The 16,525-nt window shown below is 42.1% G+C and overlaps 1 protein-coding gene across 6 annotated transcripts in view; it reads left to right on the forward strand.

The window, feature by feature from the left end:
- Positions 1-16,525, forward strand: part of OXR1 (oxidation resistance 1) — a 4,227,902-nt gene that overhangs the window by 3,736,415 nt on the left and 474,962 nt on the right. For all 6 annotated transcript variants that reach the window (XM_044065701.1, XM_044065702.1, XM_044065703.1 and 3 more), the window contains one exon: positions 3,644-3,769. In XM_044065701.1, the coding sequence (XP_043921636.1) occupies positions 3,644-3,769 (126 nt within the window). The remainder of the gene's footprint in view (positions 1-3,643; positions 3,770-16,525) is intronic.

The following is a 16,525-nucleotide window of genomic DNA, read 5'->3' on the forward strand; positions in this document are numbered from 1 at the left end:
CTGCATCATTCACTTGAGGCAGGCTACACCAATCAGAAGAGCTCCTTGCTACTTCAAGCAGCAGCCCAGTGACCATTTTGACATGGTCAAACTGGTACACCACTTAGTGAGTTGAGCCTAATATATAGCAGCTGTTAAAACAGCCTCACAAGTAAATAACTGTGATTTTCCTTTTTTTTAAATCTGCAATCATCTCAGATATGCTGAGTTACGATTACCCGAAATAAATCTGAAAGTTGACTATTGTTTTTAAATACTGCTGCCCTTTTTTTTTTAATGGTGGCTGCAGCCCAGCAGCCATAATATGATTTGCTCCTGTATGGTGAAATGTTTTGTACCAGAGTATTTAAAAATCATAAATTAAGCTAGTATTTAAAATTATAAATTAAGCTAAGCAACTTAGTATTATAGAATCACATGTTCAAAACTGGATAAAAATTTTCAAAAAGTGCAAAACTATAGGGATTAGATTCATTAAGTTGCCCATGTCTCTATACACTTGGATCGTTTGTGTCATCACTTTAAATCTAACATTTCTGCACATTATTCAACGTGCACATGGCTGTTGTGGTGGCCCATCTTGCTCGATTCCATGTGGTAGCAGCTAATCCAAGAGTTATAAGTATTCTTGATGGAATTGTATCTGTCTGTGTTGATATTTCACCAAGCTTTGGACATTTAATTGTATCTGTCTGTGTTGATATTTCACCAAGCTTTGGACATTTGTAAGTGGTGAATTAACATAATTAAAGAATTCACTATACATCAGGTTTGAAAATACCAGTGAAATTTAGGCCTGCATAAAAAAGTAAACGGTTAGAGGGTCCTCTCTGATTTGTCGACTAAGTGAGGTGTTGGAAAATGACCAGGTACCAAGGCCCACCGATTAATCATTAACCAATGGGAGAGTATGGCCAGGGAGGTATTCACTGTGGAGGCAAGGGCAATTGACCAGAAGAAGGAATGTGGAGAGCAAGGGTTGGACCAGTAAAATTAGAACAGGAATGCCATTCAGCAGAGAATTGATGACAAGGCAGCTTGTCTGAAAAGGTTAGAACAAAACCAACCAAAAGGCAGACTCTAGATCTTTCCTGTAAACTTTGTACCTGACTAGTAGCAGAGGAGGCTGGGCATGGGCATGAATCATAGAGTGTGGTTGCTATATTTGTGGTTATGCTGAGAACTTGTAACTCATCCTAAACCAGTAGAGGACTGCCATTGTCAATGTTGCCATATAGGAAGAGGTTGTTTGGATATGTCATTACCAGGGACTGTGGTACTATGTATTAGGTGGACTTCATACTTCAGCAGCTGTGGGGTGAAAGTCTGTCTTAATCCAACATCATGAATGAGCAAATTATCTGAACTGGGAAGGTGTCCTTTTAAACGTAGGCTAATAAGCTGGTGTGCCAGTGGCTGCAGAAAATGAGGCTTCAGGAACTGGTTGCTGGGATCAGTATGGGACGTCTGAAAGTAGCAGTGATCATACACTTGCATCAGGAATATGGCTGTGAAAAGGTCCATCTAGAGAAGCCAGGGATGTTGTCGCTGTGTCTGGTCTTTTGATGATCACCCATAGCTGGGGAAGGCTGACTATGTCGAGTCATAAATTAGCCAACGAGGACTCCCTGTTGAGGCAGTAGAGGCCAGTAAGGGCATGGGAACCATCAAGTACTAAAAAGACAATTATTGGGGTGGATGAAATAAGATGCCATGAGAAATTCTGCTTTGCTGACGGCCATCCTGATTGAGGCTGCTGCTATTGTTGTATCAACCAGCATAAAGAATATAGCGAAAATAAAATGTAATTCTTGCATCCTGACTGTGTTGTACTTAATAGATATTACATGTGCAGTGTGCTGATAAACCTAATCAGAAAAAGTGATGTACAACATACTAAGGGCTACAGAATGAGCCACCATGAAAATACAGAGGATTAGACATTTCATGGAAAAGCTGGTACGGGACTGCATTGACTTTGTGACTCATCTAGCTGAGCTCCAGTTGAGGGTTTAGGAAAGCCAAAACCAGGGCTAAGGAACCATGTCTATAAAGGGGATCCCAAATGTTAAAGGTTACATAACTAAAAATGAAATGCACCCATTATACCAGAGTAAGGCTAATGACTAGCAGCCTAGAGTACTGGGAAGCATTGTTAAACTCTAAACTTTAATTTGCATAGTCTTTACACAATGTATAAAGTACCAATTGTCAAACAGTTGCACATTGAGCATGCTGGTGCTTCTTATTGCATGCAGTATAAGGACCTTAAGAAATATAAAAATGTATGTTGATAATAGTACTGGTAATAGTCTCACCCTGCCTCAGGAACACACAAGTGGTGCTGTATGTTAACCCCAGAAGCTGCTGAGGACCATCAGCTACTATGGGTTGAAAACCGTTTAACATCATAAAAGTCTGAAGGCCAGGCACCAGGTAGCAGTCTGCTGGGGAGCTTATTGGTGCTGTGCTTCATTTGCCTAAGTTTCACCAGAGGATCAAAGTCATTAATGGACTGTCAGCTGTGGGGTATTAGAGGGCAAATTCTTTACTTGTTTATGTGATGGTGGCTGTTGTACTCTGAATCCATTGTACTTTGATGACCTTTGATAGCAAAAATATGGGTTCATTCACACTTCTGCTGTTTCATACTAAGTGTGTAAGAATGCATTTGAGTAATATAGAGGAAACTTGAAAGTAAAGCTGTACAGACGTTGGGAATTCTCAGCTGAGACGGAGCTCATCACTTTTAGGTGAATGTAAAGAATGGGCTGTTTGAGTTGCTCTTTATAGTGTCTATAATAATTACATTTATTGAGCCTGAAGAATGCTTCTGATGTGTTCAAATTTAACCCATGTATACAAAGCTAGCTTTTTCCTCCCTAAAACAGTTGTCACCATTTGAATGGTTTTGAAAGTCTCATTCTAGGACATGGAAGGTAAAGCAGCCATAGGAGGACAGGCTTTGTGGCTCCGTCGTTAATTTAGGGCTTGTAAAATTCTAAGGTTTTTTAAAACATTCTAATAAAAAGGTCTGAAGTCTGCCACTATAAAATAAATAACGTATTTGTGTATAGTGTGTATGTTACTGATGAAAGACATTACACATGTCCATAGATGGCGAGGATGCCGGCCTGCGGGTGAATACTCTATTTTACTTGCATTTTGCTTATGTTATTTGAGTACTCTGCATTTTATTGTGGATTGACTTCTGGCATTTTGTGAAAGTGGAAGCTTTTTGCATTGAGTTTGGAGTGCTGTTCAATACTCAACATTCTTGTTTTTGCTCCTTTTGACCAGGTTTTCAGAGTACTTTCTTGCATCCTGTTTTGTCAATTATTTAATGTGTGGCCTGCCCTAGAGATTCTGTATGGGCTGCTTTGACTCTGGGGACTTTTCCTGAAGGTATTTGGTGGAGATGCGTCAAGATGTTATTTGACAGTTGTCCTATGGGATTTACATGTTCCTTGGTTACTGTTTTGTGAGATGATCCTTTAACATGTATGATACATGTTTTACTTCACTGTTCAATGCAGCAGTAGAAAAAAAAACTCTAGCTAAGTTTTTCATATGTTTGGACACTTGAAACAGTTTGTTGAAGCTTAATGATACAGTTGTCTTTTTCTCTCATCTCTCCATTTAGATAACAACAAAAAGAGAGACAAATGCAAAACAAGGTACAGATATCAAAGCTGAGGCTGAGCCTGATTCATTACGGCCTAATCTTAGTGAACCAAGTGAACTTTTGCAATATGATCAGGTAGAAAAGGTATGAACGTTTTATTTCCCAAATATTTACTATCATGCTGTGCTAGGTACTGGCTAATAATGCAAAAAACAAGCTGCAGACCACAAACTTGTACAAGGCAGATAGTTGAATATCTGCTTGGTGACACATTTCTTGATTGTTTTGGTTGTTTGTGTAATATGATTGAAGTTCACCTTTAACTTGCTGGCTTGCTCACAGAATAATTCCCAAAATGTGTTCATGGTCCTACAGTAGTCGATTATCCAAACTAATTGGGACCTAGGGTAGTTGGGATAATCAAACATATAATTGAACCAGATTAAAAAAAAAGTCTACAATCTTGTTCTTTTTTCTGCATGTAGGAATACAGTTTTCAACCATTCAGCGATTCCAGTGGACAATAAAGAATATTTTTCACACGCAAGCTGGTTACAAGCTAAAAAAAAAAAAAACATGATCAACCAAATACGTATAATGTTTACATATTCAGAATTTATGATTTTTCCTACCAAAAACTTTGGAAAGCTGGTTCTGATAATCGAAGTTTCCGATAATCAGTGTTCAGATAATTGACTCTACTGCCCCTTTTTTTTTTTTTAAAGAAATGGTTAAACAAGTTTATTGTCTCAGTTTTCATACCAGATGAAAGTGAGTTGCAGTAATGTTGTAAACAAATGTAGTGCCCTCAAGACCAGGTACAGTACCATTACTTTTCTTTAGCATGCCACTTTGTACACACTAATATCGGGGTGAGGGTGGGATGCTTACTGATATCAGCAGTTTTAATGGCATTGACCACTGTTCTGTTTTAAAGATTGTCTGATAGAGGTTTTGAGGGTGATCTTATCTCATGGTTCAGTAGCTGTCTAGTTTTTATTTTATGGTTTGCCTTGCCCTTTTAGATGCAAGAATATACTACTCCAGAGTTCAGGTGGTGCTGCGGTAGCATTGTCGCCTCATAGCAAGACGTCCCGTTCGATTCTCAGCTAGAACATCTTCTGTGTGGATGCATACGTGAATGGGGCGTGCCTTCATTGAAGGTTGTGCGTCAGGGCTGGTAACCCGGTACATAAAAATCCACTACCAATCATTAGCGGACCAGAGTTCCGCTGTGGCGTCCCCTAACCGGGAAAAGCCGAAAGACACAACAACAACATTGATATCTTAGCATACCTAAATTAGATTTGCATGCAACCCTTTGTCCTGATAATATTAGTTATTTTGAATCTAATAAAAACCTCATCATTGGTTCAAACGCCCTTTTGATTTTTACTTCTGATCTTAGTTTCCAGTAAAATAGTTTGTGTTGCTCAGAATGATGCAATGGTTTACACCTGCCAAGCCATAAATCTTCTGTGATCGTTTTCCTAGCTCATTAACCCAAGTGACACTGTCTGGACACCTTTACTTTTGTTTAGACCATTCCCTTGATTTTTATCCCTCACACTAGACAAAATACAGCAAAAAAATTAAAACAGTTGCATTTCCACAAAGATTAGATTTGTAACACCTGAAGCATGATATCCTAATGCCAAAAATACTCTGATAACTAAACACAACCATCTTACTGCATTAATTTCCTTCTGTACCACTCAGGTTCTTCTTACAATTCTGAGCAGTTTGCCTTTTTATTTCTTGACAGAAATGGTGAGCATTGTCAGTTCAAAAAGGCAAACAGCACATTTCCATCCTCCTCATTCTTTGGACTACTTAACTTTCTTCCATTATATATTGTCCTATTCTTAGTAACAAGCTTTTATCAACTTATTTCACTCAAACTAAGACTGCCCAGTCAGCATAATAACTACTTGACTATTATATTAAATTATAAACATCTACAGGGCTGCCCTTCATTTTCATTAGAGGCATGATAACATTACCATTAATTAATCATAATAGCTGCAGTGGAGTAACCTTATCTACCCACCCTGAAAAAATGTAACCTTTGTACTCACAAATGGTTTTGTTTCATATTTTAATATAGTCTCTTCTTATATACAGTTCCCATTTCTCGCACAGTATTTAGACCTCCTATGTAATGCCATACCCCTTCAGACACTTGGTTAAATGTAATAAAAATATAGCAGGTAACTAAAATACTTTTAATTTGTTTAAAGTGTCACCCTTCCTACAGTCTGTAAATTAAGAGATTATTTGACATGTAAAACATAACATTTATGTCAGAACTAAGTGCTTGAGGCTCAAACTGAATAGCATCTTCTGCATCATTTTCATACTGGACTCCGCATTAGAGATCCTAAGTTATACCATGTCCCAATCGCATACGGTTGAAAGCCTTAGTATGCTGTTGTAACCTACTTTATCATTAAACATAGTATAGCGAAACATCTCTCACTTTAGGGTGCATTTAAAACATCACTGTGTATATTCCTTTAACTGTCAATATTACAACTTCAGAACCTGGTTACACATGGCTAAAGCATGCCAACTTTTCTCAGACTATAGTAGAAAGCCACCCTGAAGAAAAAAAATATAAAGAACAAATTGCCCTTTTATGGCATACAGACAGTAGGTTAGTCCACTTATTTGTCACATGTGGAACATTAGTGATACTCTGATGCACAGTCCTGTTTAATGTACATCAGCACCAAGTCGTCATTTCCGGTAAGTCTCAAGCTAGTGTTGAGCTCTGTAGTTTCTCTAGTCATCTTATACCAGGAGTCAGTCATACAGACAGGACTGTTTTCTCAGTCTGTTTTGATTTTTTTTCCCCCAAAGGTTGTCAGCTTCACCCATTGTTTTGATATCTTAGTCTTACTGGTAGTGCCTTTATTTTATCAATTGTGTAATTGGGATTAACATTTTCCCTCCCAAAATGCCTTCAGGATAGCTGCTCAAATTTTAGTTTCTTATGCTTTCAGTCTGTATCACTTCAGCAAAGTGAGAAACTGCTTTTTAAGGTCATTTCCAGTTAGTCCTGTTCACAAACATTGTAACCACTGTAAATTTTCTGCATGTTGCCCAACTTCTGTTGCACTTTGCATCCTGTCAAGTTATTGACTTGGGTTTTCCATTTCTGATCCCCATTTCAAGCAGTGGCATAGTTTACTGATGCAGCACCCAAAGAAGTCCTTTGTAAAGCTGGATGTGAGAGTGTTCGATCTCGCCGTTTGTTCTTACACCTGGGTTCGGAGCCAATCCTCGGCTCCGTGTCGGCCGCTTGCAAGCTCTGCATCGAGAAGAAGCTCGAGACTAACCTAACTCCCACAATCCCCCTCTGCCTTTACCTCAGATCTAGTTTGCCGCTGCAGCGTCCGCATCACTTGATCGAGCTCGAGCACCTAAAGCTAAGATTTAAAGATTTTTTCTTGTATTCTTGAGAATTATATTTTTCTATATCATTGTTTGTAGCCTTCCTGCGATCTTTTCGCGTCTCCAATGAACGCCAAATGCAGGAGCTACTTTGCCCTATTACCCCCTCCAGGGGAAGTCCCCAGGGACACGCTGGTTCACGATTGGCCCCCGGGTCTTCTGTACGCTTTTCCTCCCTTTCCCCTAATTGCAAAGTTTCTGCAGAAAGCCAACAACTTGCAAAGGACGATAATCCTCATTGCCCCATTCTGGCCTCTTCAAATTTGGTTCCCCTTTCTTCTGGCACATCGCATTCGGGGACCCTGGATGCTGGACCCGGAACCAGATCTACTGACCCACTCGTCAGGGGCTCCCCACCCCTCGCTCTTGTCACTCCACCTAGCAGCTTGGCTGCTCCGCTTCCCTACTTAGCCAGGTCTGATCTTCTCTCACCTGCAGTTCAGAATATACTAATAGCTTCTCATAAAGCTTCCACTACAAAGACCTACACTAGTAAATGGAAGCGTTTTGTGTTCTGGGCAAATACACAACATTTGGACCCCATTATAGCTCCTTTAAACAAGATCTTGGAGTTTTTGACAGAATTGTTTCACCAAGGAGCTTCTCCAGCCACTTTAAGGGTGCAATTGGCTGCCATTTCCAACTTTCATGTGGAAGAATGTGGGGCACCTGTTATGGCTCACAGACTTTGTAAGGCCTTTTTGAAAGGATCATTCCATATTAGACCACCAGTTAGAACTCCTACATCTCCTTGGAATCTAAATTTCTTATTATCTAAGTTGATGCTGCCTCCATTTGAGCCAGCCTCCTCTTGTTCATTGAAGTATTTGTCGTGGAAGACCCTCTTTTTGGTAGCCATTACATCCGCTAGGCGAGTGTCTGAGCTTCAGGCTCTTTCCATTAAACACCCTTATCTGATCTTTCATTCTGACAGAGTATCTCTTCGCACTAATCCATCCTTTCTCCCCAAAATCTGCTCTATTAATAACATTAATCAATCCATTGAACTGCCTACCTTTTTCAAAAATCACTCCAATAAGTTGGAGTATATGTTACACAAGTTGGATGTTCATAGACAACTTAGATTTTACTTGGATAGAACAAAGGATCACAGAAAATCTGATCAACTTTTTGTAGCTTTCGCTGATAGCAGGAAAGGTGTAGCAGTTACTAAACGAACCCTTTCCAAATGGCTAACTGATTGCATTATATTCGCTTATGATTCTTCAGAACAAACTTTACCTGGCAAACCCAAGGGCACTCTACAAGATCAGTTTCTACATCCCTGGCTCATGCAGCTCGCCTACCATTAGACACTATTTGTGCAGCTGCCACTTGGTCTAAACCACATCGTTCATTTCTCATTACAAGGTACACAGGGTTTCTAGGGACAGGGCAACCTTTGGTTCCACTGTGCTCAAGAACGTTCTCCCGTGAGTTCCTCAGGAACATGGAGCTAGGGACGCTACCAGGTGTAAGAACAAACTGAGATCGAACACTCTCACATTTAGAAGTTATGTCCTTACCATAACGCTCCATGTGGAGTGTTCATCTCGCTTTGTTCTTACATTCCCACCCTCCCACCCTCAGGAAGAACGTGCAGTTTGGTGCCTGGTCTGGATTATTTGGCTTCTGCTTTGCAGTGGTTGTATATATATGTATATCTTGTATATATATATATATGGATAAGTGCTTGTACAGTATGTTGTTTGTTTTTTGCATGAATATGCTCTCTCTCTGACTCCTGGTTTGCTTGCAAACTAGATCTGAGGTAAAGGCAGAGGGGGATTGTGGGAGTTAGGTTAGTCTCGAGCTTCTTCTCGATGCAGAGCTTGCAAGCGGCCGACACGGAGCCGAGGATCGGCTCCGAACCCAGGTGTAAGAACAAAGGCGAGATGAACACTCCACATGGAACGTTATGGTAAGGACATAACTTCTAATTCATTCTGCCATATTAGTTCTCATACAAGGCCAACAGTTCATTTTCCCCTCATTCTCCAAAACGCCATCAAATTTTAAATTATAGATCGATGATATTCTTCGTGTTTCACTGTTGCAGTCATTACATTAGGGTTATCTGCTTGCAGGTAGCCCTCAGCCAGCCTGATTATCAAAGTCTTGGGTCCTGTGTCGATTGCTGTCTCATGTAGTCAGGGGTATAAAGCATGCAGCCGACGCCATTACATCAGTCTTTCTTTCCGTGTGGTGCCCGAAGCATAAGCAGTTCGCAAGCGCCGGTCGGCCAACTCCTGAAATTTCCGTTTTCGATTTTCAGAACCGAAGTCTTCAAAAAAGCTAAGTACCCCGTTGGGGATCCTTTTTCTTGCTTTAAACCGATGTCAGTAAAAGTTAACAATTGTATTACTTGTGGAAAGCAAATACCTCATAAAGATTTTCATTCGTACTGCATTCCTTGCTTAGGCCCAGACCACGACGTCCCTCACTGTCAATTTTGTGCCTTATTCAATCCTCGAACTATTTGTCATCTGTTCATTTTCGCATCAAACTATTTTGGTACTCGGTTCAATTATCCAGAAATGGCTTCGGTAAGCCATCCGACATTCCAAATAAATGGAAAGATAAAGACAGAAACAGACCGCATAGGTCCAAAGCTGCCAATGACGCTTCCGTTAAGCTAGTCTCCAGTTCACCAGTACTTGGGCACTTTCGCAGCCCCTGATACCCGCTACTTCAGATTCGCAGGCCTCTACTGAGACCCATTTGGAGTCCGGTATGCCGCAAGATGCTTTTTCGAATATGGAACATGCGGATATCTCTACCTTGGATGGGTCCGGAGCCTGTGTGCAGGCACCAGCTTCTGAGGGTGTACTCAGGCCTACTGACTTGCATATCAAAACTGACGCCATCTTCTTCTTCAAGGCCTAAAACTTGATCCACGCCTAGAAAACCGACGCCCAGACCGCATGGTCAAGCCCCTATGCCTAAAAACAAATGATAAGAATGGCTGAAGACTTTATTACTCTAATCGGGGGAAGCCAGCCTTCTCCCTCTAAGAGACCTAGAACTGATTTTCCTTCTGATTCTTCTGATCAGGATTCTGAAATTTCTGTTTCTTCTGGTGACCAGGATTTGCCCTTGTCTACCTATGAGGATTCTGATGCAGAGGACTCCATTCCCTCTGCTTCCCCTCCAGAAGAGTTCTCTTTTGGTGAAACTTTGCAAACTCTTAAGGAGCATTTCCGCTGGGAAAGCCAGGATGACTCCAAAAAGGGGGTCCTTCCCAAGCCCTGCTCAACTGACTTCTCCTTTAGGGGGAATTCTTACTCCTACCTCAACACAGGCTTTTAGCTATCCTCCTGTACTGGACATTGTAGATGATGCCTTCTTGGAATCTAGCCTGGCCCCAGACACTTTACCTCCGACTCACAGGAAAGCTGACCGGTATTACAGGGTACCTGACTCTCTCAAGTTCCTCTGTAAGAATCCTACTGCGGATCCAGAGACAATTTCACAGGCACCCAAAGGCATTAAGGCTACTACTGCCAAAAACCCTACCCCCTCTGATAGAGATTCCAGGGCCCTGGACAGATGGGGTAAGAAGGTATACACTTCTGCTACTTTGGCCATTAGGGCCTTAAACTGCCAGTTTCGTATGTTAAAAGTATCAGCAGCATATTATTGGATTGCTTAAACAGAAAATTATGTTGATTCCTGACTGTGCTGAGAATAAAGAGTTACAGGATTTAATGCATTCTGCTGAACAAGTTGGTAAACATACTTTGCAGTGTCGTTTTGACTCCTTAGAGGCATCTTGCAAGGCTGCTGTCACTGGATCTGTACTTAGAAGGCATGCTTGGCTTAAGGAGCAAAGTTTGCCAGATCATGTTAAAGCTAAATTACTGGATACTCCCTTAAACCAAGACCAGCTATTTGGCAACAAAGCAGAAGTACTTAAAACGATGGAGGAAAAAGCTAAATCTATGCAAACTGTTAAAAGATTTCCTGCAGGTACAGCCTCCCAGATTTAGTAGGCATTGACCTTCTAAGAATTGGTCCTTTCCTGTCTCTTCCAGGCCTTCTCTGTCCAAACCCGGGACCAGCAAGACCACCCAGGCTTCAGTCTCAAGGTACTCACAGTCCTAAGCAGTGGGTGGCTCCCACTTCCAAAGCTGGAAGTAGTAAGACTACCCCCTTATGGTAAACTGTCACAATGACTTAACCATAAACCTTCCCAAGCCCTGCTCAACTGACTTCTCCTTTAGGGGGAAAGATCGCCTTCCATGCAAAAAAACGGGGAACTCATTACCAAAGACAGATGGGTTTTAAATATAGTTTCCCAAGGATGCAGATTCCACTTCCACACCTTACCAACCCCAAATGGTTGGCCAGACCTACCCCCAAATCAGTGGGCAGAGGCTCAACAGCAGGTTCTCTCTCTTCTAAGTATCAGGGCTATTCAGCCTGTCCCAGAAGAGGAACTGGGACAAGGTTTTTACTCAAGACTTTTCATGGTACCCAGAAAAGACCATTCCTGGCATCTTATCCTGGACCTGTCAATCCTAAACACCCTTTTGGTAATCCCAAAATTCAAAATGCTAACTCTTCACCAGCTGCTTCCCATGCTAGGCAAAAGTGCCTGGTTGACAACATTGGATTTAAAGGAAACTTGCCTGCACATCCCAATAAGGGAATCTTGCAGAAAATACCTACGCTTCAGATCAGGCTACATGCACTATCAGTTCTCTGCACTGCTCTTTGGCTTATCTACTGCGCCCAGGGTATTCACAAAGTGCCTAGCTCCAGTCATTGCATTCTGCAGGCAAAGAGATATTCAAATATACCCATACCTGGACGATTGTCTAATTCAGGCAGAAAGCCAGGACATATTATTAAATCATCTGGCATTTGTAAAGAAACTGCTAACCTCACTGGGGTACACCATAAATGTAAATAAATCACACCTAGTACCCTGCCAACAAATTGTATTCCTGCGAGCAAGCTTGAATACAACTTCCCAGATGGCCTACCTTACACCAGAGAAACAAGTTTATTTGACAGCCTACTTCAAACTACTGGCCACAAAGACCCAGCTATCTGCAGGGAAAATACTGCAATCCCTGGGGTTCATGGCCTCCTGCATTCTACTAATTCCATATGCAAGACTGCATATGAGGAAACTGCAATGGTATCTAAAAAGCTTATGGTGTCAACATTCTCAGGACCTGGAGTCAATGATTCCTATCATTCCTTGTATAATGACAGAGTTCCTTTGGTGGGCAGAGGCCTGCCACCTCAACAAGGGACTGCCATTCACTCTATGCCCTACCGCCCAAACCCTAACAACAGATGCATCAGTCTATGCATGGGGGGCTCACTTGGCAGGGCAGTGCATTCAGGGCAAATGGAACCAGAGTCAAATGCACCTGTATATCAATCAAAAAGAAATGTTAGCTGTACAGAATTCTCTTCAAGGACCACATTCTTCCAGGACAATTATTGGTAAAGACGGACAACACCACTGTTATGTGGTATATAAACAAGCAGGGGGGAACTCACTCATACCCGCTCTGCAGACTAGCCATGGCTCTGTGGAACACAGCCTTGAGCTACCAAGTGTAGGTACAAGCTCAATTCCTGCCAGGCCAGCTAAATACACTGGCAGACGACCTAAGCAGAAATCTCATGGACCCACAAGAGTGAAAACTAGAACCAAAGATATTCAACATTTTGATAAACAAATGGGGGGAGCCCAGAGATAGACCTGCTTGCCTCACCTCAGAACTACCAATTGGACAAATTTTGCACAAGGACTCCCCACAGTCAAGCTTGGTAAGTGGATGCCCTGTCCTTCACCTGGGAAAGCCTCTCAGTTTATGCCTTTCCCCCTCTGCCTCTCCTCTCAAAAGTTCTACTAAAGATCAAACGGGACAAACCAAGGACAGTACTCATTGCACCAGACTGGCCACACCAACACTGGTAACCCCCTCTTGTGCAGTATGTCACTACTGGAACCATGGCACCTGCCTCAGACCCCTTCCCTACTGTCCCAGAAGGAGGGCCAAATTCTGCACCCTCAGCTTCAAACCCTGAACCTGGCAACCTGGCTAATTACCTGAGTTCCGCTATACATTCCCTCAGCAAGCAAGTGCTGGATGTCATCCTGGAGGCAAGGAGGCCTGGTACTAGAAATTCCTATGCTGAAAAGTGGAAAAGATTCTGTTCCTGGAGCCAGACTCAAGGGATGGGCACAACAGTGCCCAGTTTACCGCATATTCTTCAATACTGAACAGAGATGCTTCACAAGGGCCTTTCCTTCTCTTCTATTAAAATTCATGCCTCAGCCATTTAAGTACATTATAATACTCAGCCACCCCTCTTCTCTCACCCCCTGCTGAAACAATTCCTTAGAGGGGCCAAAACTTTAAGACCACCCAAGAGATCCCCTACTCCAGCCTGGGACCTTAACTTTGTATTGGAAAAGCTCGCTCTACCTCCTTTTGAGCCAGCTGCAACTGCAGAGTTGAAATTCCTTTCTTGGAAAACAGCCTTCCTTCTAGCCATCACTTCAGCAAGAAGGGTGTCTGAATTACAGGCCCTCATGGCAGTGGAGCCTTTCATCATCTTACATGGAGACAGGGTGTCCCTCAGGACCAATCCTTCCTTTATGCCCAAGGTGGTATCCAGTGTGGCCTTTAATCAGTCCATTCATTTGCCAACCTTCTTTTCTAATCCACAGAACAAAGGGGAATGAATTCTGCACTCCTTGGACGTGCACAGACAACTTAGATTTTACTTGGACAGGACTAAGCCTCTCAGGAAATCTGAACAGCTGCTAGTTGCCTTTGCTGCCAGGACAGAGGGGAAGGCCATTTCAAAGCAAACCATTTCTAAGTGGATAGGGCATTGCATTAATTTCTGCTATAAGCACCATGGAAAACCTGCCCCACAGGGGATAAGACCACATTCCACCAGGGCTGCATCTACTTCTACAGCCTTTCTCAGAGGTGTTCCTACCAGGGACATCCTAGAAGCTGCTACCTGGAGTTCTGTGCATACCTTCACCAAGAATTACCACTTGTCAATTTTTTTCTAAATCCAGAGCTGGTTTTGCCACTGCAGTCTTGCTACTAGCTGGTCCTAATGCTGTCTAATTGCCGCCTCCTTTCCTTAGCTTTGGGAATCTGCCCAAATGTAATGACTGCAACAGTGAAAGATGAAGAACATAGTACAGTTGTGTACACTTACCATAAATGTAGATGTTCGAGGGTATTCACTGTTGCAGTCCTGGTTACCCTCCTTCCAGCCCCCTGACTTCTATTGACTATACCTCTGTTCTTGTTTACTATACTTAAGCTTTCTGGTGTATTTGCTTTTTGTTGGAGGTGTAACCTTGTATATAATTGCTTCCCATTATGGGGGCACCAGACATCTGGGGCAAGAAAAACTGATGTAATGGTGTCGGCTGCATGCTTCACACCCCTGACTACCTGACATCATGGAAGATGCGACAGCAACCGACGCAGGACCCAAGACTTTGATAATCAGGCCGGCTGAAGGCTACCTGCAAGCAGATGATCCTAATGTAATGACTGCAACAGGGAATACACTCGAACATCTACATTTATGGTAAGTGTACACAACTGTACTTTGTCAATTTTCATTCATTCTTCAGCCACTGGATTTGGATCCAATCCAACTCCGCTGATACTATAACTTGTAGCCAACTGAAACGGTCAGCCTCCTCCCAACCCATAATGCACCAACCTCTAATTTACCTCCGATCTCGTTTGCCACTTTTACCTTATGGTCAGCTTCACTCTCGAGTGTTTTGGATAAGATAAGTGGATTATTATTGCTAAAATCTTTTGTCTGAGTTTCAGTATACACACACACACACACACACATATATATATATATATATATATATATATATATATACACACACACATACATACATATATATATATATATATATATATATATATATATATATATACACACACACACATTCATATTTAGTAGTGTATTCTACTTTACTGTTACTGGTATTTGTTTTTCTTTCTTAATCTAAAGTTTTTCTAACTTCCCTTACACTTTTGTGTATTTCTTTGTACCATTGTTGGTACTCTTTCCTTTTTCATCCTTTCCCTCCTTTCTCTAATATAAATTAAAAAAAAATAAATAAAAATATAGTATTTTTATCTTGTACCTTTCACTTTAATTTACAGAATGTCGGAGAAAGGTTTTAAAAATGTGGCCATAAGCTGCCTTATTCTGTTGCCCATGATCTTTGCGTATATTGCTTGGGCCCTGATCATCTTAATGTTGACTGACATTTCTAAAAGTTTCAGTCTGCATGCATTAGCAGATAGGAGAAATTAGCTTATTTTGAAAGGATTACTTCCAACTTCCTTTTCAGAAGCCATATCTGGGGCTCCCCCCTGTCAGGACTCAAAAGCATCTTCCAAGGGCTCTCCTAAAAAGTCCTCAAAGAAGTTGGGTGGTTCTACTCCATCACCTAGGGAGCGTCCTTCAAAAAAAATTAAACCGTTTCGAAGACTTTCTTTTCCAAGATGTCTTCTGCTTGTCCTAAAACATATTCGGATCAGGGTTCTTCTACGCCAAAGATTCTCTCTCAGGTCTGATATTCTCCTTCTGTTGACCCAGTTCCTTCAAGGCTGCCATCTCCCTTCCTCGAGAGACAACGGTCCAAGTCACCATCCATTGCTTCATCTTGTTCTTCCTGGAGTCTCTTGGAAGCTGACATGGATAGAATTGAGAGAGTTTCTCTCTTCGCAAATTTAGATGGAGGTTCTCCCAGCTCTGACCTGTTCTGGTCAGAAAACCTTAGCTAGATGTACCCCCTGAGTCACAGCTCCTCCTCCGATCTGACACTTCATTTTGGAGTCCTTGGATCTAAGTTTGCCATTACCGTCTGGTTCAGATCCAAGAGTACAGGTGTCCTCAGATCCAAAAGTTTCTCTGAGTGCATTCTGAGCCATAGCATCCTAGTTGGATCCAAGGAGTTGGGAGTAGACTATGAAGTTTTCAGAACTGCCTCGGCCCTGGACAGTTTGGCTCCGCCCTCTGCCTCAGGTGGATTTCCTTTGGGGCAGACAGTGCCAGTGGAACAGAAGGTGGCTTTTCTGTTCCTTCGAGGTAGTGGAGAAAGTGTTCTCTGCTTCGGCAGGGCAGAGGGTCTCTTCCCCCCTCAAATCTACCTTCTATGCCCCATGTGGTTTTGCGCCAAGAGCCTCGACAGTCAACTCTACATGGACAGCCAGTCCAAACCCTCCAGACTACCCAGCATATACTTTTCCGGAACATCCCACTGAAGATTTACCCTGGAAGAAAAAGTGCAAAAGGAGAACTTAGATTCTCCTCAGGAATCTATCATGGAAGAGACAGATTTCAGTGAAGGGGGAAGGATCCCCTAGATCATCACCCGAAGACATCTCATTTGGAGACTTTCTGGAAATCGTC

The sequence above is a fragment of the Protopterus annectens genome, chromosome 3.part0 (assembly GCF_019279795.1).
Source record: "Protopterus annectens isolate FY-2018-M chromosome 3.part0, PAN1.0, whole genome shotgun sequence".
Classification (NCBI taxonomy): domain Eukaryota; kingdom Metazoa; phylum Chordata; order Ceratodontiformes; family Protopteridae; genus Protopterus; species Protopterus annectens.